Raw genomic sequence first — 25,481 nt, 5'->3', positions numbered from 1 at the left:
GGCAAGAGATACAGAGGAAGACATTTGAATGTATCCAGCTAGAATAGAGTCACAGGATTTGAAAGGTGTCACCAATGCCCTCTGGCTTCTGTTCCTGCTGCGAGGCCCTCTTGCCTGCCTGCCACTTCCAGCAGGAATAAACAGAATGATAATATACTGACATATCCCTGGAGCTAGATGATGTGGATTCCAGAAGCTGCCTGAAACCCAGGGTGGTTAAGTGAAGGTTTGTTTAGATTCATCACAGTGAACCTCAGAATACCAAAGGTGACCAGATAAAGCCAGACATGAAGCTGCTGGAAGTGGTAACAGCTGTTTATAATTCATTTACATTGCATTAGGAATTAAAGATAACTTAGAAAGTATTTAAAATACATTCATATGTTCTATACAGAGGCCATGCTATTTTATATAAGGGACTAAGTGTATTTGGGTTTGAGTAGCTGGGCAGGATCCTGGAACCAATCTCCTGCAGATATGGGGGGACAAGCATATTGTAGAACTGGCTAACGCTCACGTCTGACGTCTAAAAATCTCGAGAGTGCATTTTCCAATGCTGTGACTACAGCAAACCCACAGTGGAATGATACATATGTTAGGAAGACATTTTCATTTGGATCTAGGCCACCATGTGCACATATTTTAATACACATACATGATAAACAGAAATATTTGCTTGTCAAAAAAGTTAGAATTTACAGAACATAAAAAGATCAAATGCTGGTTTTCTTAATATTAAAAGAAAAAGGAAGAAAACTAAAGGAATTCACTCTTTGGACCTTGGGAGGAGGATGGAAGGAAATCCAAAGAGAAGGCAAGTCCGATTCAGACTGGAGAAGCTGATCACTGAGGACGGGAGAAAGAGCAGGGAGAAACAGCAGCGGGGCAGTGTGTGTGTGTGTGTGTGTGTGTGTGTGTGTCTGTGTCTGTGTCTGTGTCTGTCTGTCTGTCTGTCTGTCTGTCTGTCTGTCTGTCTGTGTCTGTGTGTGTCTATGTGTGAAAGGTGCCCCCTTTCAGACTTCACTGTGTGAGCACACTGCCCTGTTAATAGACAGGAAAATTAAGAGACACTTGTCTAAAGGGGACAGCAAACTAATTTGCACTGGATGCAAAACATCAGCTTTTCTATGTGTCAGGATAGTAGCAGAGCCTTAGCTGGCATTCAAACACAGGTGTGTGCGGATGAGTTTACCCTGGATGCCTTCGGGCATGTGTGGTCTTGAGCATGCTTGTATTGGTAATCATTTATAGGGCCATTTTGGAGTTGGAATGGTTTTCTTTCTTTATTCCCTCCCCCTCTCACCTTTCCCCCCTCCTCTTTTTTCCTTCCTTCCTTCCTTCCTCCTTCCCTCCCTCTTTCCTTCCTTCCTTCCTTCCTTCCTTTTCTTTTCTTTCTTTCTTTCTTTCTTTCTTTCTTTCTTTCTTTCCTCCATTCCTTCCTTCTCAGGGTCTTACTCTGTGCCCAGGCTGGTTTATTCTCAGCGATCCCCCTGCCTCGTTTTCCTGCATGTTGGAGAATCACTGAGGCACTACTCAGAGCTAGAATTTGTTTTATTTCTTTCTTCTCTCTTTCTTTCTTTCTTTCTTTTTTTCCTCCTCCTCCTTCTTCTTTGGTTGTTATTGTTTTGTTAAACTAATTGATCATTAAAAAACTAATTTCTGATATAGAACTTCCCCTGTTCTTGAGCTAAGTTCCAACTGCATGAAGAAAGCAAGAAGTCAACAGCTGTCTGCAGCTTACAAATGACACGGCAGGCTTTTTATTTCAATTTCCTTTTGACCATCACAGTTTGAAGGTGCAGTCACAGAAACAGGGACAGTGAAGCTTCTATCCCTAGCCTGCAGCTTGCAGGTGTGTTTTCCCCTCAGGCACATCAGGAGCTGGAGATTTTGGAGGAAGAGATGGGGCAGATGCAAGACTGTGCACGGCTCTTCGAGGTGGCTCTTCCAGAGTACAAACACATGAAGCAGTGCCGCCAAGAGATCCGGCTGCTCAAGGGCCTCTGGGACGTCATCGTTTACGTCAGAGTAAGATGGATTTGGGGCACCAGGGTTCTCTTTCATAGAGATTTGAGTGACCGTGTAATCTCAGGGTCTGTATCAGTTTATTTGGGTTTTGTGGTGTTTTAAAGTATTAGATTTTGCTCCCTACACCTATTCCCAGAATTAAGGTTCAGAGATCTCTATTAATGAAAGATTCTGCCTGAATATCAGTTGTTTTGTAAAACATTGCTATATGAGCTGACTGCCTCAGATCCTTTGGGGATATTCTATAGAATATGAATAAATATAAATCTGTAAATCTCTGTTAAATATACAGCTGACTGCACATACAAACTCACATAGACACCCTGTTTGTATTTTCTGTATACATGTATAAACTGAAATGTACTGAAAACATTTAATTTGTATGTGATTAATACTAAAAGCTTATGTAGAAAAAGCTCGAGGAAAATATACAACTTGCACAAATCCCTTAAGTCAGTTTAAAACCATGTAAAAATATATTAACAAGATGTAAAATATAAATATGATCAAAACTGGTAAATGAGATTGTTGTTACAATAAAGACTTTTGGATGACAGCCTAATTTCTATTCCATATAGAGTTATAGAAGCCTATTTTTCAGTAATATACTTAACAATTGACTTAAACTCTTCAGGATGAAATGATGGTGACTATGTGGATGTATTACTGCTACTAGAAATTAATACATCATAGTGTTTTAGCCTTAACTTCGCACGTTTTTTATTTTAGTGATGGGGAAGTTTTGACAAGTGCAGTTGATATTTTAAATGGACTTTGCACTGATGGAGAGCGTCCTGGGTCTCACCAGTTTATATATTTGGTTGTGGAGACTTGCTTCTGCCAAATGTTGACACTTTTATCTCCTGTGCATTTTCAGAGAAGCATTGATAATTGGACAAAAACTCCGTGGAAACAGATCAACATGGAACAGATGGATGCGGAACTCAGGAGGTTTGCCAAGGCAAGTCTCATAACTGCCGGGTAGAGCCATTTGTCTTTCTGGGCACCGCCTCCTTCCATCTTCCCTTGCCTGGTAATATCTGGTGCAAGGGGCTGTGTTTCCTTATTTACTCCAAGCAGAATGAGACAAAACAATATTTTTTACACTCTCACCATGTTGTGCGGCTCATCAAGCCTGCCCTTCTGAGAATGAGTTGATAAAAGCATATTAGTGTATTCGCTTTTACTTAATTTTATTTTGTGTGCATTGGTGTGAGGATATCAGATGCCCTGGAACTGGAGTTGCAGACAGTTATGAGCTGCCATGTGGGTGCTGGGAATTGAACCCAGATCCTCTGGAAGAGCAGTCTGTGCTCTTAACCGCTGAGCCCTCTTCTCAGCTCTGGTGCACTACTTGAAGGATTAATGAGTGCATGAGAGACAGCCCTGACCATGAGCTTGCCGTAGCTTCTAGAGTAGAGAGGAAGGTGGTGAGCACCAGGGCCGAGGGCTACAGCTTAGGAACTGAGCCTCTGGTGTCTTCCTTTAGAAACCGTGTGTTGTAATAGGAGCAGCGGGCTACATTCCTGGTACCCGGCCACCCACACGGCTAGCTTTATACCCAAAATAATTACACGGAAACTGTATTCTTTTAAACACTGCCTGGCCCATTAGTTCCAGCCTCTTATTGGCTAGCTCTTACATATTGATCTACCTCATTTTTAATAATCTGTGTAGCCCACGAGGTGGCTTACCAGGAAAGATCTTAACCTGCATCTGTTTGGAGTGGGAGAATCATGGTGACTCCCTGACTCGGCTTCTTTTTCCCAGCATTCTGTTCTGTTTACTCCACCCACCTAAGGGTTGGCCTATCAAATGGGCCAAGGCAGTTTCTTTATTAAATGAGAGTAACTCCTCGATCAACTGTGAGTATTGTCTATCTAAAAAAGTGCCCATCAGTTTGGCTCTTGGGATTACATCTGTCTCTACATGAACTATTATGACCTCTGTAGCCACTGGTTACTCCAGCGTGCCCAGAGGGCGCAATGTGCCCAGAACTTCATTACCAGAACTAATGCCTTGACTTGTGCTGCATGTGGCCTGAAGAAAGCAGAACTTCTCTAGAGAGAGCCAAAGGCTACAGAAGGAAAAAAAGTCAAAATTGTCAAGCCCTGGGGCTGGAGACATGGCTTAATGGTTAAGAGCACTGGCTGCTCTTTCAGAGGACCTGGGTTCCATTTTCAGCACCCACATGGCAAACTCACAACTGTGTGTAACTCCAGTTGTAGGGAATCTGACACCCTCACACCAATGCACATAAAATAAGGTAAAATCAGAAAAAAAGAAGAAAAAATGTCAGCCCCTGACAGGCAGGGATGGCTGGTAGATTCATCTACTTCAGAGGGTTCTAAGAGAGAAACCTGGGAAATATTTAAAAAAAGAAAAGGAAAGAAAGAAAAGAAGACACGAGAAGAGAGAGAGAGAGAGAAAGGGAGGGAGGGAGGGAGGGAGGGAGGGAGGGAGGGAGGGAGGGAGGGAGGGAGGGAGGGAGGGAGGGAGGGAGGGAGGGAGGGAGAGACAGAGACAGCGAGTCCTTTGCTTCCTTCCTACTTCCCAGTGTCTTTGGCCCAGGTTGAGTTCTGGGCTTAGCTTGGACTGTCTCTGCCCAGTTTGTTCTCCACATTGTCCCCGTCTCAAGCCCTTCAATACTAATGGGCTGCCGTGCTGTAGGTCATTTGGTGCTCAACCCCCTTCCATTCTTCTGCCCTTGGCTCTTTCATGTCCCGGTGACAACCTCACTCCAACTGCAGGTCCTATTTTTAAAAGAATTGGCATCATCATTTACTTGATTTTATTGTGGGTTTTTGTCATTCCCAACTGCTGGCTTTGTTCCTGGGGCCAGGATGAAAGCTGAGAGGAGGGCTTATTTAAACCTTCTTTAACTTGCAAACAACCAACATTTTAGGGGTTCACCTACAGGTTTAGAACCTCTGCTCTAGAGGAGCCAATACTTTCTGTTTCTTTTATTTATTAAAAAAAAAAAAAAAACCCAAGCACTCTATATAGCCCAGGCTGCCCTCATATATGCCTTCAACTGTCTTTCTTAATCCGTGGATGGAGAAAGGCCCATGTATTCTCCCATGGGAGATAATCATACATGTAATATATTGTTTTCTATGGGAATCTGGGCATTCCCCTTCCCTTATATTTCTTTAGGAAATCTGGTCACTGGACAAGACTGTCCGTGCCTGGGATGCTTATTCCGGCCTGGAGGGCACTGTGAAGGACATGACGACCTCGCTGAGAGCCATCGCGGAGTTGCAGAGCCCTGCTCTCAGGGACAGGCATTGGCAGCAGCTGATGAAGGCCATTGGGGTACGTACTGGGGCCACCTTACTGTGTAGTCCCTATAGAGGGGAGCATGTGGGAAAGTCTCTAGTTTCTATCAGGAGGTCATCTTCCTTGAGGCACCAGTGAGCCCACTCCTCCTTCCTGTCTGACCTCAGGAAGTCACTTCACTTCTCCAGTTTGGGTTTATTTTTACTTTTATCCTGAGAAAGATTCTGTCTGCTCTTTAAGCATCATAGTTGCCCTGTAAGGAGCCATCGAGAAGAAATAGGACAACATTTCACAGCACCCAAAGAGGAGCTAGTGATTTTATGTACCATGGAAAGGATCTCTGGGGGTAGAGGAAATTCTGACATTGTGAGTTCTTTTTTAAACTTGGTGTGTAATATGATGTCCTTTTCAGTATCATGTTGCATGACATAAGTGGTTTTTCACATGGCCATGCCTCTTGAGGTTCTGGGCTGTTCCCCATTGTATCTATGGAAAAGCAAATGTGTCAATCGTATGCTCTGCTTTTCACCACAAGTGACCCGATTCATTTGGAAATGTGTAGGAGAAACCTGAGATGTGTTTTCTCCTGAGGTGAAGCAGGAGCTTTCTTTGTGAAAGAATATCATCACAGTACAAGGAAAGTTGTCAGGGCAGGAACTCGCAGCAGCCTGGCAGTGTGGCCCTAATCCCTACATGAAGGGATTTTGAGGCCCTGGGCTAAGTTTCTTGCTCCGTGTGCCTTCATTAGCTATTCTATAAAACAAAAACAATGTTTCTCGTGCAGACCTATTAGATACTATATATGCTCATATGTGATGTCTAGCCTGTGGTAAGAGGTCTATCAAGTGACCTGAAGTTATTATGCTCATATTTTCCTTAGTACTTCTAGACATTGTCTACTTACGCTTTGTTACCGATTGATAAATTCATTCAGAATGTTTTATATCTGCATATGTAACTGACTGTGTATCTTGTCTCTCCTCCTATTTCTTCCTATACACTATTGCCTTGACACGGTGTCTGATTGCTTATGGAATGTATTTTTATAAGCTAAAAAAATGTTATGTCAGTCAGACATTACAGGGGGAAAAGCCCATTTTCTAGGCTGGAGTTTAGAGTAGAGGTAGAAAAGAGTCTATCTCCTGGGCTGGGTACATATTGAGTGCACAGAAGACTCACGGAAGTCCCGTTATATCTTCCTGCTCCCATTGGCTGGGGAGTGAAGTCAGAATGCAGACAGAATGATCAACTTGCTGACTTTGCCGGGGCTTTCCAGGGTCAGACATGGCCAATCACAGTCTCGCCTGTGAGGATGCTCCTTAGCCTGAGGCAGTGGCTCGTTGTCACTCTGTGTGTGTGCAGTGGTGGAAGTCAGACAGGGCGGCAGCATCCTGAAGGCAGAGTGCTGTCCTCTGAGGACTGCGAGGGAGATGTTTTTCTGCAGCTCTCATTTGTAAAGCACATGAATTGACCTCAGGATGTAGGAAGAACCAAGTTCTTGTTAACCCAATCCTGGGTGACGGGCGGGGGGTGGGGCAAAGGATAATGGAGAGAATAATGTGAACTATTTCACATGATAAACCTGAATAATGGCATGAGTGACGATAATTTTTGGCAAGCCACTAAGATTAAATTAGTGGTAAAACTAGGTCATATCACGAGTGACTGGAAATTATGTTCTGTGAGCAGGACTTCAGGAAGAAAAGACAAATGGGCTGCCGCCTAGTTCCTAGGGTTTCAACTAAATTATAATAAATTAACAGTGGGAAAGTGGGAATCTTTTTTTAAAAAATAGTTTTTGGGTAAAGGCAATAAAAACAGTTTGAAAATGGAAGGCTATAAAAACAGAAGAAAGCATTGTGTGGGAACATGGCGGAGACTTGGCTCCGCTGAGTTACTGCAGACGAAGGCTCAAGACCCATGAGCTGAAAGCTGTGTTACCGCACCTTCCAGGACATCATTAAATGTGGAATACAGAGTCTGCCTCATTTTCTTCCTAATCAGGTCAGGTTTTCAATAAATGATGCCACAGCATTGGCAGACCTGCTGGCGTTGCAGCTGCACAGAGTAGAAGATGATGTGAGAGACATTGTGGACAAGGCCGTGAAGGAGCTGGGCACCGAGAAGGTACCATCCAGGGATGCGTCTCCATGATGCTGAGTGAATGAACTCAGCTCTTAGGTGGTAATACCTTTAGACTGCATCTTTCCTAGGATGCACAGGATCAGCCGAAGACAGGGGACAGGCAGCAACAGGAGGGCTGGCCCTGTCGAAGGGAGCAGGGCCACTTGCATATCATATCTTTTCCTCTGTTGCAAGCCGCACTCTAAGAACTGGACTTTGGTGAACTCAATTTGTCTTTCAGAATAATAATGTTTTTATTTCTAGGGTACAGATGGGGAAACTGAAGCATAAAAGGATAATTGGCTTCCCCAGGTTTGCTCAGGGGCCTGAGATCACATTCAGGCCCTACACCTGTCTCATGCTGGCTAATCTATAAATTGGCATGACCTTGAAGTCCCTCTCACACTTGCACACCTTCAGGGAGGAGATGTGAATCAGGTCCAGTATAACTTCGGTGTTACTATGATGCTTGGTTCTCCGAGGTGCTGGCATTCACTCCCCCAATCTTGTCACCCTGAATCTTGTAGGAAAAAATGAGGCCAGTCACGTTTAATATTATGCATTTTTAAATTATTGATGTGAGTATTATTTATTTGTAATTTACAATTTATTTATAAATTTATAAATATTAGTGACATATTAGTCCTGAATTTGATGTTTATACTTTAATTAATTGATTCTTGTGATTACTAGGTTATTACTGAAGTCAGCCAGACCTGGGAGACCCTGGAATTTTCTTATGAAGCTCACCATAGAACAGGTATTCCACTGCTGAAGTCTGATGAGCAGCTCTTTGAAACGCTAGAGCACAACCAGGTAAAATAGATGGATTTATTATAGATTTTTATTTTAATTAGCAATTTTGGATTTTTTTTCAAAATTCACCTACAAAGTTTGATTCATTTGTTCACTGAGCATCTACTTTTGCTGAGTTCCAGGTGTGAGATCATTTGACATTCAGAGGTGTGGACTTATAGTTCAGAAAGGAGATGCACAGAAGAGTTCACTAGGGAACTAACAAGAGACAGACAGACTCCTCGGAGACTAAGGAGAGACAGACAGACCCCTAGGAGACTAACAAGAGACAAACAGATTCTCCGGAGACTAAGGAGAGACAGATGGACTCCTAAAAGACCATGGAGAGACAGACTGCTGACCCCAAGGAAACTAACGAGAGACGGACAGATTCCCAGAAGATTTAGGAGAGATTGACAGACTCCTGGGGGACTAAAGAGAGATTGACAAGCTCCTGCAAGGCTAAGAAGAGACACTAGGAAAGAATGGTTATGCCATGGGGACAATGTCAGTGGTGTTTACAACACTAGAAAGTCACCACCTCTCAGGGGCCAATTGTTTTGGCTTCCTTGGAATATAATTTTTCCATGAAAGTTATGAAAAGTAAATCAGGAGTCACGGGTGTAAGGTTAACATATATGAGCTTGGATTGTAAAGATAAAGAAATGAGCATCTCTTTAGACATATACAAGAAGAGAGGGAGATGGGAGCACTGGAGAAGGCAATAACTCTCTGTGATCAGATGTAAGCCTAGAGCATACTGACACTAATTCTGGGCCGATTAAGTGTGAGAGTCAATTATATAAAGGCAGACATCAGCTCAGAGCCCAGACTCTGTGTAGCATGAGGGTTGGAGGCTGTGGTCAGCATCCAGTGAGAGGGAGAGAGAGAAAGGACACAAGGTCCAGAGCCTTGAGGATGCCACCTTTGGTTAACAACAGAATGGATGGGACAGGGTGAGAGCCTGCGCGCACGGAAATAACAGAGCAGGATATTGCACAGAAACCAAGGGTTTTGCCCGGAAGAGGAATCGCATATGTTAAATACTTAGAGTGAACGGGAGCAGGAGGTCAGTTTAGAGATTTCCATGGTCTTGGTGATAGTGTTGCTGTAGCGCATAGCCCTCGGCTGCAAACGGGAAGAGGAAGCTTGAGGGAGAGTTTGCTTTTTGAAATCTTGATGCCTACAAATGTACACATGCACACGGACACACACATACACACGTACACACACATATAAACGGACACACACATACAAACGGACACACACATACACACGGACACACACACATGAACACACATACACACGGACACACACACATGGACACACACATACACATGGATACACACACACATGAACACACATACATACACACGGACACACAGATACACACAACGGACACACACCCTTGGAAAACTGAGCAGTGCCTAGGGGCTAAGTAAGAAAGAGTGTGTTAATTCTTAAAGCTGCCCGTCTCTCTCTGCCTATCCCAATACTGGGATATTACAAGCACATACCACCACACTTAGCTTTTGTTTTTGTCTTTTACATGGGTGCTGGGGATGTGAACTCAGGTCCTCGTGCTTCCATAGTAAACACTTCATGGACTAAGCCATCGCCCCAGCCCCCGACAGTGGATTTTACCTGCACGGCAGTGCATGTCCTTCTTATAGAAGACATGTTAAATACAGATGCTTCTTCTTACCTCATTTCTTTGGTTGGATACATCAGCGTGCTATGAGGTCTTTCGCCCATTTTGCAAAAGATTGATGGCACCTGTCTGGGTTCCACACAAGGTGCAAAACCACAGCAGCAAGCAGAGCAGCTTTCCTGTGGCCCTCATAGCCCAGTAGAGTTAGCGACTGACCCGTGCCTGCCGGCCTTGTAGGTGCAGTTGCAGACTCTTCTGCAAAGCAAGTATGTGGAGTACTTCATCGAGCAAGTCCTAAGCTGGCAGAACAAGTTAAATGTGGCCGACACGGTCATCTTTACCTGGATGGAAGTCCAGCGAACCTGGTCTCATTTGGAAAGCATCTTTGTTTGCTCAGAAGATATTCGAACCCAGCTTGTGGAAGATTCCAGAAGATTTGATGTAGTGGATGCTGAATTTAAGGTCAGTCAGAGATAGGCCCGATCTGTTCTAGCAAAGTTTTCATATGTAGAAACCCATGATGCATGATGTAAGGTTTATATAACACAATCTGTGCAGAGGAATCAGAAAACTGAAAGGATGCTTTTACAAATCTTGCGTTGCCATATCAGCTACTCAAGGCTGTCATTGTGCCATGATAAGTGGTTTGGAAACAGAGAGGTATGACTGTTCAGTGAAACTGTGTTAACAGACACTGTCCCTACAGGAGCAAACACAGGGCCGGGTATCCCTACAGTCTCCTGAGCGCCGGCCACTCAGCTGCCTGCTCTCAGCAGAAAGAAAATGGCTGGCTTTCTAAAATCTATGTTCTGCTTCTACACAGGAGTTAATGTTTGAGACAGCCAAAATAAAAAATATCTTAGAAGCAACATGCAGACCCCACCTCTATGAGAAGCTGAAAGATTTTCAGCACAGGTAAGAACAGGACAAAGGGTCGGTTAAAGTCTGCTTCCTTCACATCCTAACAATGTCTAACATCACGTGGCTGAAGCCACGCTTTCTCTAGCTGCCCTGTACCCTGTAGGTGAGATTCCTGATAACTGATCAATTCTTCTTCATATCTTTTTGATATGCTATCTTATTGAACACCTACTGTGTACCCAAACCCTGGACAGCACTCCCGCATAGTTCTTATAGTCTGCCTGTCTGTTCTCATTCACTCCCCCCTTTCTCCAAGTGCCACCCCTCTTTGGACATTTTGTTGTTTTATTTCAGGGTTGTTGTTGAACTCATGGGAAGCCTCCTGCCTCAGCTTTCCAAGTGCTGCATTAGAGATGCGAACCCTCCCCCTGTTTTATACTTTCTCTACATATATCACCCTTACAGAGCATGTCAGTGCTTTCAGAATCCTTTCCCAAGTGCCATTTGTGAAGTCACATTCACATAAAATCCACAACCGCATCCACAAGAACAACCTGGCTTTCGGTTTAAAAAGGGCGAATCCACCATGCAGATGAGATGCTCACTGAACAGTCGTAGTTACTTGTACCTAGGCAACAGCTAGGACTTTGGGTAATGAAGTGCGAGCAGTTCTGGGTCTCGGATTCCCATGGATGCTAGAGAAGGTAGAAGGCACTTGTGTTTGCAGATAGCCAATGGGAAACGGGCTCTGCCCCAATTACAGCTTCCTACTGCAATTTGTGCTTCAGTCGAGCAATGCCAAACCTGGTCTTCATCATGAGAAGCAGTGAGTGACATATCATGCCGTGTGAGTATGTATGTATGTGTATGTACTATGCTGTGTGAGTATGTATGTGTATGGACCTCCCACTCCCTTGGTCTGGTCGTATTCTGTTTTAAGAGGATGTCAAAACAGGATGGGTAGCTGTGAAATTGTGGACTTCCTGGTTGAATGGAGTCATGGGAGTTGCAGGTTTGTTCTGCTGAAGTGTCAATGCAGGAAACATGGAGCGTACTTAAGACGGGTTTTCATTCTTGCAGGCTTTCGCTTTGTGAAAAGGCCCTGGCTGAGTACCTGGAAACCAAGCGGGTCACTTTTCCTCGCTTCTACTTCATCTCCTCAACTGACTTGCTGGACATTCTCTCCAAGGGAACCCAGCCGAAGCAGGTAATGGCTCTGGAAGTCCTGTGCTCTGCCGATTAGTTAAGGAATGTCTCAGTTCCTCCATCGTTATCAGACACCATCTGTCACATCGCATGTGCCAGGAACTAGAAAATCTGCGTTTGAATTTCTTAGTGTGGCAGCAGAGGGATATGAGAGAGGTCGAGCTAGAGAAGTTAGAGCAACTGCCCAGGTGTTCAGCCAAGGGCAGGATTTGAGTCATAAATGCCCAGCATCCTGGAACAGGAAGAACTGACCCATGACTTCCCAGGGCTGAAGACCAGGGATGGAGGCCCAAGCGCCTGACTGGCAGCTTTCCTGGGGAAAGTGGGTCACTGGGGCTGTGGTCATGGAGCTCCCTTACCACCCCAGTTCTGCAGAAGCTGTCATCGTTATTACGTTGGACTTCTTTGAGGGGTAGGAGGAGGTATATCATTTTGGCCTTGTCCTCTCCCCTCTGGCTTCCCTCATCTGTGTAGAAGGGGCTTGCCATGGATTCCCTAGTGCTCACATCAACAGCGAAAGCAAAGGAACGTTGACATTATCTTCTGTAATCTGAGAGCTCAGAGCAGAGACAAACTGCCTCTTCTGAAACTCCCTTCCTGTAAGCGTTTAAAGGCTGTCATTGTCCCGGAGACTCATTGGCTCCACTGATTCTTATAGTTGTGAAAGTGCTGGACCGATGTTGTTAGTCTCTAGACTGATTTGGGCTTTAGCGTTGTGCAGTTTTATACGCCTCAGAAAAACAGACTCTCTCTAGATATTGTCATGAGTTCTCTCTGAAGCCTGTAGCTCTTTACAACGCAGCTGGATGCATTTTGCTGCTGCCTAGATACATTACTTGTAGTGACTATTTTTCCTTGGTTATTATTTAACGGGAAATAAGGATTGAATTACGCAGCTATTCTCTTTGCTTAATACAAGTGGGATCCTTTTACATGTAAGAGAGTGGTTAAGTCAACATGGACAGCGCTTTCTAGGGCCACTCAGGTCCTGCTGTGTCTTCATGCTGGCCTCTGGGTGGCTCTGCAGAGACAGTCTCTCTGGTTGGGCTGCACTCGTGGTCCGCATATCTATGCAGCACACAATCAAAAGCTTATCCGACATGGTGATCCTCACACTTACACAGCAATACTGCCTAGGGTGTCCTCGGGACTGCTGGGTGCAGACTTATGGAGAGGGCTGTCATAAGCTATTTTATTAATCTTTCAAGTCCCAAAGACCTTACAAGTTTAAGTACTTAAAATGCAAGCTCAATTTTCCATATAGAAAATAAGAAAGACAAAAAAGTCTAAAACAGGACCATGTTGTCCTTCTAAGCATAGCCTCTCAAACACAGTAAATGCTTTGTCCCTGATTTCGTCAAGCACTGTTCATTCTGTAGAATAATAAGCATGAGATACTAATATTTTCCTGTAATTTTTAACTCCAAATGTGCCCTGTTGCATGTCTTTATGTTAATAGCAGCCCCTTTTGTAATACCTTGGACGGGAATCATTAGTCTTGGTCTGGTTTCCTCATTAAAACTGAATGAGTTCATCCAAAACAACCGGTCAAGATCAAGTTGGTGCCCTCGTTCATCTCCATGTGGAGGCCAGGTTTTCAACACATTACTTGGGCCTTGGTAGCTGTGTTCGGTCCATTCCCTTCTCTGGCCACTTACAATGAGGACAAGTTTACAGGGATGATTTATGGTATGGAGGACTGAACTCAGGACCGTCCACATGCTAGGTACTCTCTCTATTTCAGCCCTCTGCTGCCATTTCTCAGCGGTACATGATTCTTTGGCAGCCGTCAGGATCATCTGCTGAGTGTTGTAGGGCATGCTTGCAAGTTCTCACGGGGAATCAAGAACCCCACTTATGGCAGGCATGTCACCCTCCCCCCAGCTCCGTAACCCACCCCATGGCAGGCATTTCACCCTCCCCCAGCTCCCGTAGCTTTTTTATAAAGTTTATGTGCATGCATGTGTGCCTGTGTAGATTTCTGTGCACCATGTGTGTGCAGGTTTCCATGGAGGTCAGCAGGCAGCAGATCTCCTGGAGCTGGAGTCACAGGCAGTTGTAAGCCATGGGCGTGCCAGAAACTGAACATGGGTCCCATGCAAAGGCAGCAGGTCTTTGTAATTTCTGAGCCATCTTTCCAGCTCACCTTCCATAGTTCTTGCTTTTGGCAGTGTAACCAACCATCTGGTTTCATCTCTTTCTTCTTTTTCCTTTGTCAGAACAAGGGGCATACAGGGGACTCACCCTTGGGTACTAGCTCCTCTTGTTTATCTTTAAGAGTGGCAATTGGGAATACATTGTTTCATTTCCCAGGCAAACACTGAAGGAATGCCTCGGCCTCCTGCCTTGGGCGGCTTCCTCACACCTGAGGGGAAGCCCCTCCATCCTTGGACACTGATGGAGGGGCACATAGTGTTGGATGGGATGGTGTTGAGATGCGTTTGACAACAGAAGGGACGTCCACCACAACTCAAGCTACTTTCTCCACGCCCCTTTGTCCTCAGCTGAAGTCCTAGGCTCTACACGAGGGGACAATCACTCAGTGTATTCTTTTTTCTTAATTAACTTGGTGGGGAGGGACAGTGCCAACTCTGGGTGTCTCTCCCCGGGAACCCTTCACTCTGGCTTTGACAGCATCTCACTGGCCTGGAGCTCATGGATTAGGACAAGCTGGCCGGCCAGCTAACCCTAGAGCTGGGCTTAAGAACGTGCTCGGTTCCTTTATATTTGGCCCGGCTATGTGCTTGCAAGGCGAGGGGTACACTCACTGGGCTGTCTCCCCTGCCAACACACTCGCCAATTTTCTTTCCAATCATTATAAAAAGTGCTTAAAGGCCCAGCCAAACCGCACAGTGACTTGGTATACACATTATTACTGCCGACTTTTCTTCACTGGCCAGTGGTGTGTACCTCTTTAAATCCCTCTTTTGTTTTCATATGACTCCATACTTCCATATTGGTGAAGCATCTTTTCTAGCTACTGTTAGTCTGCCTTACTGCTGTAACTCTACCCTCGTTTTATTCATAGAATTCTGATAATATTTTTTTTTAAAAAAACATGATTCCAGGAACTTTTTTTACAGCATTAGAACTAGCATTGTCCTTAATGAACAGCTAGACAATGTAAGATGTTAAAGATGTCCACTTACAAAGAAGCCAAGGGTTGGAGCATAGCGCAATGGTGTCCAGTATAGTGGTGTCTCACAGCCCTTTTAGTGAAAGCCAGCAACAATGAGGAGGGCTAATGTGGTCCAGGTCCCATGGCTATAGGGGAGAAATGGTTTACAGCTTAGAAGAGATTAGATTTCTGCTTGAGTTGGCAATTTTGTAGAGAGTCACTTGATTTCAAAGTACATGAAATATAATTTTTAAATCATTTAAAATATTTTTGTTATTTGAAAACTTTATGCAATGCATTTTCCTGAGAATTTTATACAAAACAATTTTAGACATTGTTTTGCATGTATATAATACAGTGTTTTGATCTCATCTGCACTCCATTCTCTCCCCTCCAGATCCTTCCCTGCCCTCCATGTTTCTTTCTTCTGTGCTCTGTCTCTCTCTGTGTCTCTGACTTCCATACGTGCATGGATGTAGAACCACACACTGTTGCCAGGGTGGTCTTTCAGGAGTCTACCTTGTGTTTCTGACTTCTCTGCATCCATGGATGTAGAACCATGTACTGTTGCCAGGGTGGTTTTTCAGGAGTCTATCCCTGTGTCTCTGCCTTCCGTACATGCATGAATGTAGAACCATGCACTGTTGCCAGGGTGGTCTTTCAGGAGCCTATCCCTGAAGGGAATGAATTCTCTTTTCCCAGCAGCCATTAGTGAGCAGTAGGTTTTCATCTGGGGGAGGGATTCATGAGCCCCCTCCCATGTCCATGCTGAGATTCTGGCTGGCTTGATCTCATGCAGACACAGTATTGTGAGGTCATGTATACAATGGCCCCATCATGTCCAGCAAATAATCCCTATTGCCAACGTCCACTACTTCTTTCTCTTACAGTCTTTGCACCCCCATCTTCCACAATCATCGTTGAGCCTTGGATACAGGGCATGTGAAAACCCTTTTATATTGTATATACTTCAATGTTATCACACAGTTAATAACATTATGTTATCAGAAAGTAGTAACCAGCCTCAGTGGCACAAACAGCAACTCTAGAGTGACTTGTTTCAGAGGGGTCCAATAAGATCCTTAGAGTCGTTTGTGTTATCTGGAGTCATACCTTAGTTTACTTCATTCTCTGAGAGGTATACCTCTGCATCGTCACCATGAATTCCAAATCCTGGGTCATCAGCTGTAAAACTGTTTGTGTCTTATGCATTTGCACAGTACCGCCTGGCTGTTTTCTCTTACTCCATTTGCAATTATCAGAACCAGATTCTGACCACCAGGCTGAGCATGTCCATCTCTGCCCATTGTGCTGACCTTCTGAAGTGTGCTCCTGGTGGTGTGACCAAGATAGCATGAGATGGTAGCTTTGGAAGTAACAATGTAATGAGCCTATAAAAGGCACCCTTGTGAGCAAATAACTCATCTCGACATTTCGTGAATGGCTGAGTTCTTCACCCAACCTGCCCCTAAAACTTAATTTAATAGTGTTCGTCTAATAGTGCCTGAAGTTCATTGTGAAATTTGTTCAGCCTGAACTTTACAGGCAGGGAGGTCTGACGTGGAAGTCACTTCCATTCTGTGAACTGAGGTATCTGATTTAGGACAATGGTGTTGAGATGTCACGGAGGAGGCCGTTTGGCGTGTCGTGGATGTCTGCAACCAATATTAGCAATGCAATCACTAAACTAGGTTTGGTTCAGGATTTGAAGACTGATTTCTTTTTGAAATTAAGCCTGACCTCTTCAGTGCATAGACTATCTGAAGGATGATAGACTGGACATCTGTTTGCTGCTGCAACGGCAAAGCTTGTCTCAGACCTGCAGCATTTGCGGGCCAACTGCAGTAGCCCGAGAGCTATGGCTCCTTACAGAGTTCGCTAGCAATGCTCTGATTTTTTTTTATCCTTAAAAAAAAATTCACTCTGGTGTGTGTTTAACTAAACTAGTGCAGTTAAGTTAAATGTAAATGGTACCCAGATGCCCTTACATATCATCCTAATTGTAACTATATCTTCGGGTAACTGATAACTCTGATAGGATATTTTTTGCCAGTTTTATGTATTAAGCTTTATTCTCATCTGAGGTTAAAATGATGTGTTTGATATGCCAGATTAAATATGTTAAAACAAATTTCACTTGTGACAACACTAGTTTAATATGCATGCCAAAACATTGCAGTGGTGGGAATTAAGTCCACAAGACATTCTCTGAAGTGACAAGATAAACAGTACGCATGCTCAGGGAATGCCCTTCCGCAAGAGCACCAGGCTCTTCACACGAGATAAACAGTACGCATGCTCAGGGAATGCCCTTCCGCAAGAGCACCAGGCTCTTCACACGAGAGAAACGGGTAAGCTTGTCTCTGAAGAACTCTACTGTACTGAAGCAGGAAGACAGACGGCACACACCAGATGCGTCTTACACACTGGCAGGATTGGCACAGTAGGGGACTGTGACTTATAAGGTGCAAGAAACAGGCGTGTGAGCGCCGTGGTTGCTGCCTTGGGCTCCAGTCTTCAGAAGAGGACACAGCAGGGAAATCTAGCCACAGTGTGCGTGCGCAGAATGAAAAGGGGAGAACACAAAGGAGCAGGTGAGGCCCCTTTGAGTAAGTTAGCGGGGTTTTGATTGGTGAATGTCCGTGAGGGAACTCCCAACCTGAGAGGATTAGAGGTGATCGCGTTAATGTTCTCATGGGGCTGGAATGGTGCTTGTTCCCACCAGGGAGGGAACACCCTTATGATTTATTGGTAGAATACCAGGAGGGCCCTGCTGGGTAGTCAGGAATAATCAGATGTGGGTTGCACGCTGCTCTAATCCTACCAAACAATCTTCTTTCTCCTCACTAAATCTTCCTGTCAAGATCAAAAGGATCAAATCTTCCAAGTAATTTTACTGAATTGTGGTTTAGAATATATGGGTGAGAATATTATTTTTACCATTCCTGGCAGCTCATTAAAGGCTCCTGGGAGTACAAGTAAACCAGGACTGTGCAGCCCATAAGGGAAGAGACAAATAAATGAATAAAAACTGACCTCAAAAGGACTGGTGCTAGAACTGACAGACAGACAGACAGAGTGTCCACTGTTATGTCTATTCCATGTGTTCAGACATCAAGGAGAGGTGCAAAAATCCTAAGAAAGTTCCCTATGTGTACGTTAACTGTCTAGAGTGGGGGAAGAAGAAGACAGAAACATATTTGAAAAAGTTCAACCGAAACTTTCCAGATGGGTGGAAAGTGGATTTAAGGGCTCAGGAACACTGAATGGCCCTGACTGTAAGCAGGAGTTGAAGCAGGAAGAATACCCGAAACTCAGGACTGGCCTGGGATACAAAGCAAATTCCGGGTCCTTGGCTATAGAGTAAGACCCTGCCTCAAACAGCAGAAAGAGGGGCAAAGAGGAGCAAGGGGGAGGGAAAGAGAAAGAGAGAATATGAAGAGAACTATGAAAAACTGCTCAGGTGATTTAAAACCAATGAGAAGAAATGGCACTGAACATGACCCACAAAGCCCCAGGACACACAGAAGAAAGAATGGGTGACAGCTGACCTCACATCGAAAACCATGCAAGTGAGAGGACACTGGAACTGGCTCTTGGATGCACTGTAAGAAACATGCCTGTCGAGCTGAACTTCTCTACCCAGAAAAAGTGTGTTTGAAGGCTGAAGGAAACGCGAGGAGTTTTCTTCAGAGACACACATACTGGAAGGTCTCGTCGCCTGCAATCTGGCCCTCCGAGAGAGGAAGATGATGATGGATGGAGTGATAAAATTCCGAACACCGAAATGCTAACGGCAGGCATGTTAGCCATCCCTCAGAAAGCAGATGGAATAAAGAGGGGACGGGTTAACGTTGTGTCTTCTCATCATAACTTTATATGTGTATTTCCTTATGTGTCAAGTAGAAAAACAGGAGTCACTTTCTATGGCTTTTTTTTGGTTGTGAGTAAATTGTATTAAAAAATCAAGAAAATAGAAAACATAATACAGTAAATATGGCTACCAGTTTGCCTCCTCCCATGTCTTGCCACTGTTGTCAAGCTTGTTTCCCCCTTAGCACGCCTCATGCCTAGCTGGCCAGTGAATCATTGCAAGAGGTTCTTGGGCTCTTTCGCACTGAGACTTACCATTTTGCTGCTCTTTGGAAATCTTTGACTTTCCCACCCAGTGAATCAGCACCAATTTGCTGGATGATGAATGCGGGACCAAGGCACCACCTGGAAAACCATTACCACATTAGAGAAGCCATGAACTACCAGCAGACCACAAATGTGTGAGATCTGAGACTGGCTGAGGCAACTGAACACTCTAACACAGACAATCACTATAAACTGTGAAATGTCACAATATGAAGGCACTAAACCTTGGGAATAGTTTGTGATATTTTCAAAGCTCATTGATGTGTGTTGCTTGCATATTCAACCACATTTATAAGTACACATTCATGTCCGTCATGACTTTTATAAGCTACTGCTTTAGAATAAAAAGCCATATATGTAGTTAAACATATAAAGTTATAATATGTGAGGCTAGTCTTCCTTCCTTCTTCTTCCCTTCTTTTTCTTCCTGTCTTCTTTCTTTCCTTTTTTCCTTCCTGAAGGTAACTGCTGTCAGATATGCCTTATTCTGGTATCTGGGAAGGCTTATGATATTGCCATCAGTGCTTGTATGGAGAGTATTCATCGCCTCTTTTTACTTTGTATAGGATACCTGCAATCTTTGACAGGATTTGGCTTCCCAAAGCTCACAGAATGAGATACCCCAGGATCAAATGTGCCGAGACTAACATTTTAAAACTCACAGTCTTAGATAATATGGATGTAGAATAGGAACGTTGGTATCTGGTCACCATGATTGTAAACTAGAGCAAGTATTTGGGGAAACTGATGGTTTCTTTTATTACTACCTAACAGTTCATCTTCTTAGATCACCACAGGAATGTATGTGTACGTAATATATTTTCTACCTATATTTCCCCAACTGGAAACAATTTCAACGTCTCAAGAGAATGGCAAGTACATTGCAATATACTCACTCATCAGAATGTCACATGGTAGAGAGCAAAGGCATACTGTACTTTATACACAAAGAAATCTCAGTAGAATGATGCGGAACAGCAGCCACTGATTTCATTTTTATAGTGGTATTGCTGTTCTTTTTGAAAATGCCCATTTGGAAGGAAGAGGAGCTCACATAAGTCATGAGGAATCTTTGAGCCCTGCGCTCCTATCTTTTTCTTTTAGAAAAGAAAACAATATCTTTATTGATACAATGAATTCCATGCAGCACACACTGATCACATTAGCCCCTCCCCCAGATCCTTCTAGCTTCCTAACCACCAAACGTCCCTCTGTCCATACCTCCCTCCCTCTTTCTCCTCATTGAGTTACAGTTCGTGTTGGTCATCTGGCATTGGGTCTAAAGTGGCCTTTCCTTTCCCATTGGAATCAAATGCCAATAGCTCCTCGGGAATGAGACATGGTGCCCACCTCCCCATGTTCATGCTGAGATTTTGCCTGGCTTTAGTTTGTGTAGGTCTTGTGCATGCTGTACTGTGGGCTCATGTGTGCATCTGCTCTGTTGTGTCTGGAAAGCACTGTTTCCTTGACATCATCTGCCATTTCTAGCTCTTACAATATTTGTAACATAGACAACTCAGCTTTGCGTTATAAGGTTGTGTGTGTGTGTGTGTATTCAAGGCTCAAGTCTAATTGTATGTGTATGTGCATGTGTGTATGTATGTCTGTATATATATACATATCAAATTTAGGGCTGATCACTCGTAAGCCTCTTATTCTCTACACATTGCTGGTCTTTTGTTTGGCAATGATGTTGATATCTGTAAGAATCGTGTCTACAGTGTAAAAATTCACCTAGTTGTACACATGTTTTCCCTATTTTACTCTAGATGAATTTCAATTTTTCTAAGTTTACTTGAAAAACTACAGTTTTATACTGTGATCACTTTAAAGTAAAATTATATAATAGGTACACAGCAAAAAGAACAGAAATCATCCTAAAATGCACTGTTCTTAGAGTGTAGTCCTGGATGCTATTTCTGAGTGATTGCTTGATTATAGGTCTATCCCATACATTTAACAAATTGGTCATATTACTATGCAACATGGTATATGATGGCTACTGAAAGTTTCATTACATGAATGTGTCATGACTAAGACTTCTAAAATAGATTTAAACTCCAAAAAATATTGTATCATCGCCAGTAACAAATGCTACTCTAAAACAAAAATAATTGTTGACTGTTTTGACATATTAGCTTAAATACTTGTGCATTTGTTGCTAATAGGATGGGCTGACATCCAGTCTTAGTCTAGAGACTAATAGCTACAAAAGACAGGAGTGCCTGCATTTACGTTCTTATGTGGTGGTGGGCATCATTGTCATTATGGATGGGTGAATGAACACACAGTGAGCTCTGAGGTGCTCGTCAAGCTAGTGGTGGTACAGCTTTCTGTATGTTTTGTCTTAGTGAGTAGCAGCGTATTACACGCACTGACCAAACATAAAATCAGATTGCAGAAACAAAAGCCAATGGTAATGTTTGAGAAGGAAATTCTAGATGACCAACTTCATCTTCTTTCCCTTTTTCTAGGTGAACGGCAAACCTAGGTCATGGGATGTGTTACTGGTTTATATCATAAGTTATAAAATAAATGTAACTTCTTACATTTAATAAGAGATTCTCTCTGTGTATGGTTCCAACAGTGCTGATTCCAACATTTACCAAGGATTAGTGACAGCCCAGATCCCTGACAGCATGATTCATATTTGAGATGCTGTGTTGTACTGGGAAGAATAATGGAGAGAGCTTTGACTGCTAGCTCTTTGGCCCACAAAAAAAACCACAGATTGCAGTGTTATCAGCAACACTTATGCTGTATCTTTCAAATATCATCAACAATAAGTCACTGTGCATCTGCTGCTAAGTTATTGCTGTATGACCTCCATGTTCCTAGGATATGCCACATGGTAATGTAAAACACTAAATGATGGACAGAGAGGATTCGTCGAAATTGGAATGCATAGAGACTTGCAGAAAGAATGTCATCTGGGGATAATTCTAGAAGTGGATGTTGAGTCAAACATGGAGTTAGGGAAGACAGTAGACTGGAGGGCGACTCCTTATCCTTAGAGAGCCTGCACACACAGTTAGCTGTGCAGTTATAAATAACAAACTTCTGGGCATGAGTGATAGCAGTGGTTGGGATGGAAAGGATAATACAGGCCAGAAGAACTGATGCCAGCAAGGAAAGAAAAAAGAAAGAACACAAAACAAGTCAGACACTGAAAGGTCAAAGCACAGCACAGCGGTGGTTGGACTCAAAAGGACTTCTTAGTGAAGACATGGAGAAGCTGTTTCTTCCACGGTGTAAGCCAGAAGGAGCAAGCAATGAATGGCCCTAAGCTCTCTACAATCCAACACATTCGTTTTGGTTCATTTACTCTTTTGAACTACACCGTACCAAACCGCGTTTGGTGCTTTCTCTGTTTCCTTACACATTTGCAACCCACAGTGAAATTGTAATTTTTACCAAAAACTTTTTAAAGGTCTTTGTCCTGTCATAAGTTTCCCTGCTGTTTATTTCTTTTTTTTTCTTTTTTAAAATTTATTTACTATGTACACAGTGTTTAGACTCCACGTATGCCTGCAGGCCAGAAGGGGGCACCAGATCTCATTACAGATGGTTGTGAGCCACCATGTGGTTACTGGGAATTGAACTCAGGACCTTTGGAAGAGCAGGCAATGCTCTTAACCTCTGAGCCATTTCTCCAGCCTCTTCCCTGCTGTTTATTAAGATGGTTGACATACTTTCAGATCACATGACCATTATTTATGAACACGTGATACTGTGCTAAGCTGGGTCTGCCCTTGTGCATCAGTGCACACATGTGACACTGCATACATGGGGGAAAGATTATTCGGTTTTTGTTGATAACCCTTTAGGAGCCAACTTAAAGCATGGTAAAGTTTTGTTCCCTTAATAATACTCTGAAAATGTTATTTTAATGTATTTTTTTAGTTGTAAAATAAAATGTTAACCAGGAAGAAGAAAATCTAATTTCACTTAAAATACAAAGATATTTCATCAGAAAATTTCGATAAGAAGCATCTGATTCCAACCACGTCAGCTACAGGTCACAGAGAACTGTAGGTTGGGAGATTTACATTTTTTGGCCACTGTCAGGGTGACTACAAGGCCAGAAGATGTGAAATTATTCTGAGTAAAGCAGTAATGTGTGGGCATCTAATGGCTGGGGTCTCATTTACCCAGCAGGTTCTCAACTGAACGTTATCTAGGCCCATTACCCCGCCGAAGCCATTTGACATCTGTGCGCTTCTTGGCCACTTCGATTGGGAGTGAGTGGTTAGATTACTGCAGAGATGTTCTGCGTATAGATGTCCTTTGGGTAATGTGCAGGGTGGAGGAGACTGTAATAACCCAGGATCTGCTGCCTACCACTCTCCCTGTGCCTGCAGTAAACACACGTCTCAGGAAGCCATCTCTTTCAGACTTGAAGACGTCCCGATGCTGTTGTCCTTTATGCTAAAACTGAGAATGTAGCAATGTGTAAAGGTAGAAGATTTTAAAAGATGAAATCACCCCAAAGGAAAGTCTTCCCCACACTGGTGGACTTGTCAGGCAGATGACATAAGTAGCTGCTGTTGTTTCTAGAAGCTGCTGTTACATACCAAGCCATGCTAAGTATGGGTTGAGAGACACTTGTGGCAGAAGTGAAGCCTGTGTGCTGAGAAACGTTGCCATGGCAACAGCTTTTGTTTTCCGTTGAGGTAAAATTCATATCACAAAACATCAGCTGTATTAAAGATACAGTGTTATTTGCACATTTCTATTATTATGTAATTGCTACATCACCTTTCTTCTACATCTGAGACATTTTATCGCCCCAAATAAACCTCAGGATCAATCACCTTGCTTACCTATGTCTGTCTCCCTAGAACAGCTAGGAAACACTGGCCAGCCATCGGTACCTATGGATTTGCCCATTCTTGGTATTTTGTGTGAATGATTATAGAGTTGACAGGATTGAATGAGAGGCTACTATTGTCCTTGAGCTCGGTGTTTTCCAGGTTCATTCATATTATGTTGACTTTTTTTCCTGAGCTAGAGATCGAACCCAGGACCTTGTGTGTACTAAGCAAGTGTTCTACCACTGAGTTTACATCCTAGCCTTTAGTTTTCTGAGACAGAGTCTCCCTGTGTATCCCAGGCTGTAGTGGAACTCAGTCTTTCGGCCTCCATTTCCTTAGTTTTAGGATAAGGGCATGCGCTAGCACTCACAGTCTTTGTTGTCGTACACACACACACACACACACACACACGCCTTCATATGGCTGAGTAATATTCCACAGTATGTACCATGCACAATTTGTTTATTCATCTATCTGAATAGATACTTGATTGCTTCTTTCTTTTGGTGACTGTGTCTAATGGAAGGAGCATTAGTATATAACTGCCTGTTTCAGTGGCTGTTTTCAGGATGTATTGATGGTTTCTTGGTGATTCTATTTAATTTGTTGAGGAAACATGAAACATGTGTCATGGTACCATGAGTTTGTGCTACTGGCACTTTTCCCTGAGCCCATCTCTGGCTCTTACTTAGTCTTCTTCAAAAGAGATGTGTGGCTTGACTGATGTCTGGGTCCACCTCCTGATGACTGATCCACCTCCTGACGAGCTGCCCTTCTCTCCATTCCTCCATGGCAATGCTAGGCACTGGTCCTAGATGGAAGGCCAGTCATGACTTTTATTAGTGGGTTCAATGGATGGAGGGTGCGGCCAGCTCGGGACTTATATTTGGAGACCAGTTAGATATATTTATTCAGACTGACCTCTTGAGACAAATACTGGGATTTGTCTCTTATTTTAACTTCAGTTTGTCCAATTTTAATAAAGCACATCACATTCAATGCAAGTTTCCTTTGAAGGATACAGCTTGTGAGAAGGGAGAACGTGGGAATGCAGCCATCATTAATGTGTCTTGGACCTGTGAATGCAAATTTGCCATTCAGATTCAGCAATGTTAACTTGGAAAACTTACCTAACAAATCAAAATAAAGAAACGTCACCCACTCAAAGCATCCCACCTAAAAAAATGGCAGTAGACCCCAATCCATAAGATTTTGTCTACTTTGTATGTTTGTTTAGATATTTTACTATTTTTTCATAGTTCAGACCAATAACATAAATTTAAATTTTAGAAGTTTGACCATAGGCATTCTAGTAAAAGTTGATGTACCCAGTTGTGGTACACAATGACTGTTGTCCCCAGTTGTGGTATACAAAGATTGTTGTCCACAGTTATGGTACACAAAGACAGCTTGGTAAACCTTCAGACTCTGAGTAGAAAATGATTGCTTTGCATAGTGAGCGCTC

The 25,481-nt window shown here is 43.3% G+C and overlaps 1 protein-coding gene across 4 annotated transcripts in view; it reads left to right on the top strand.

Moving 5' to 3' along the window:
- Positions 1–25,481, top strand: part of Dnah11 (dynein axonemal heavy chain 11) — a 324,204-nt gene that overhangs the window by 55,180 nt on the left and 243,543 nt on the right. For all 4 annotated transcript variants that reach the window (XM_050120839.1, XM_050120837.1, XM_050120838.1 and 1 more), the window contains exons 21-28: positions 1,870–2,028; positions 2,906–2,989; positions 5,185–5,343; positions 7,312–7,434; positions 8,125–8,247; positions 10,115–10,339; positions 10,701–10,792; positions 11,819–11,945. In XM_050120839.1, coding sequence (XP_049976796.1) covers positions 1,870–2,028; positions 2,906–2,989; positions 5,185–5,343; positions 7,312–7,434; positions 8,125–8,247; positions 10,115–10,339; positions 10,701–10,792; positions 11,819–11,945 — 1,092 coding nt within the window. The remainder of the gene's footprint in view (positions 1–1,869; positions 2,029–2,905; positions 2,990–5,184; positions 5,344–7,311; positions 7,435–8,124; positions 8,248–10,114; positions 10,340–10,700; positions 10,793–11,818; positions 11,946–25,481) is intronic.

This window comes from Alexandromys fortis, unplaced genomic scaffold (genome assembly GCF_014885135.2).
Source record: "Alexandromys fortis isolate MF-2015 unplaced genomic scaffold, M_Fortis_MF-2015_v1.1 scaffold_182, whole genome shotgun sequence".
Taxonomy (NCBI): Eukaryota; Metazoa; Chordata; class Mammalia; order Rodentia; family Cricetidae; genus Alexandromys; species Alexandromys fortis.
This window is presented reverse-complemented; position numbering and strand designations above follow the sequence as displayed.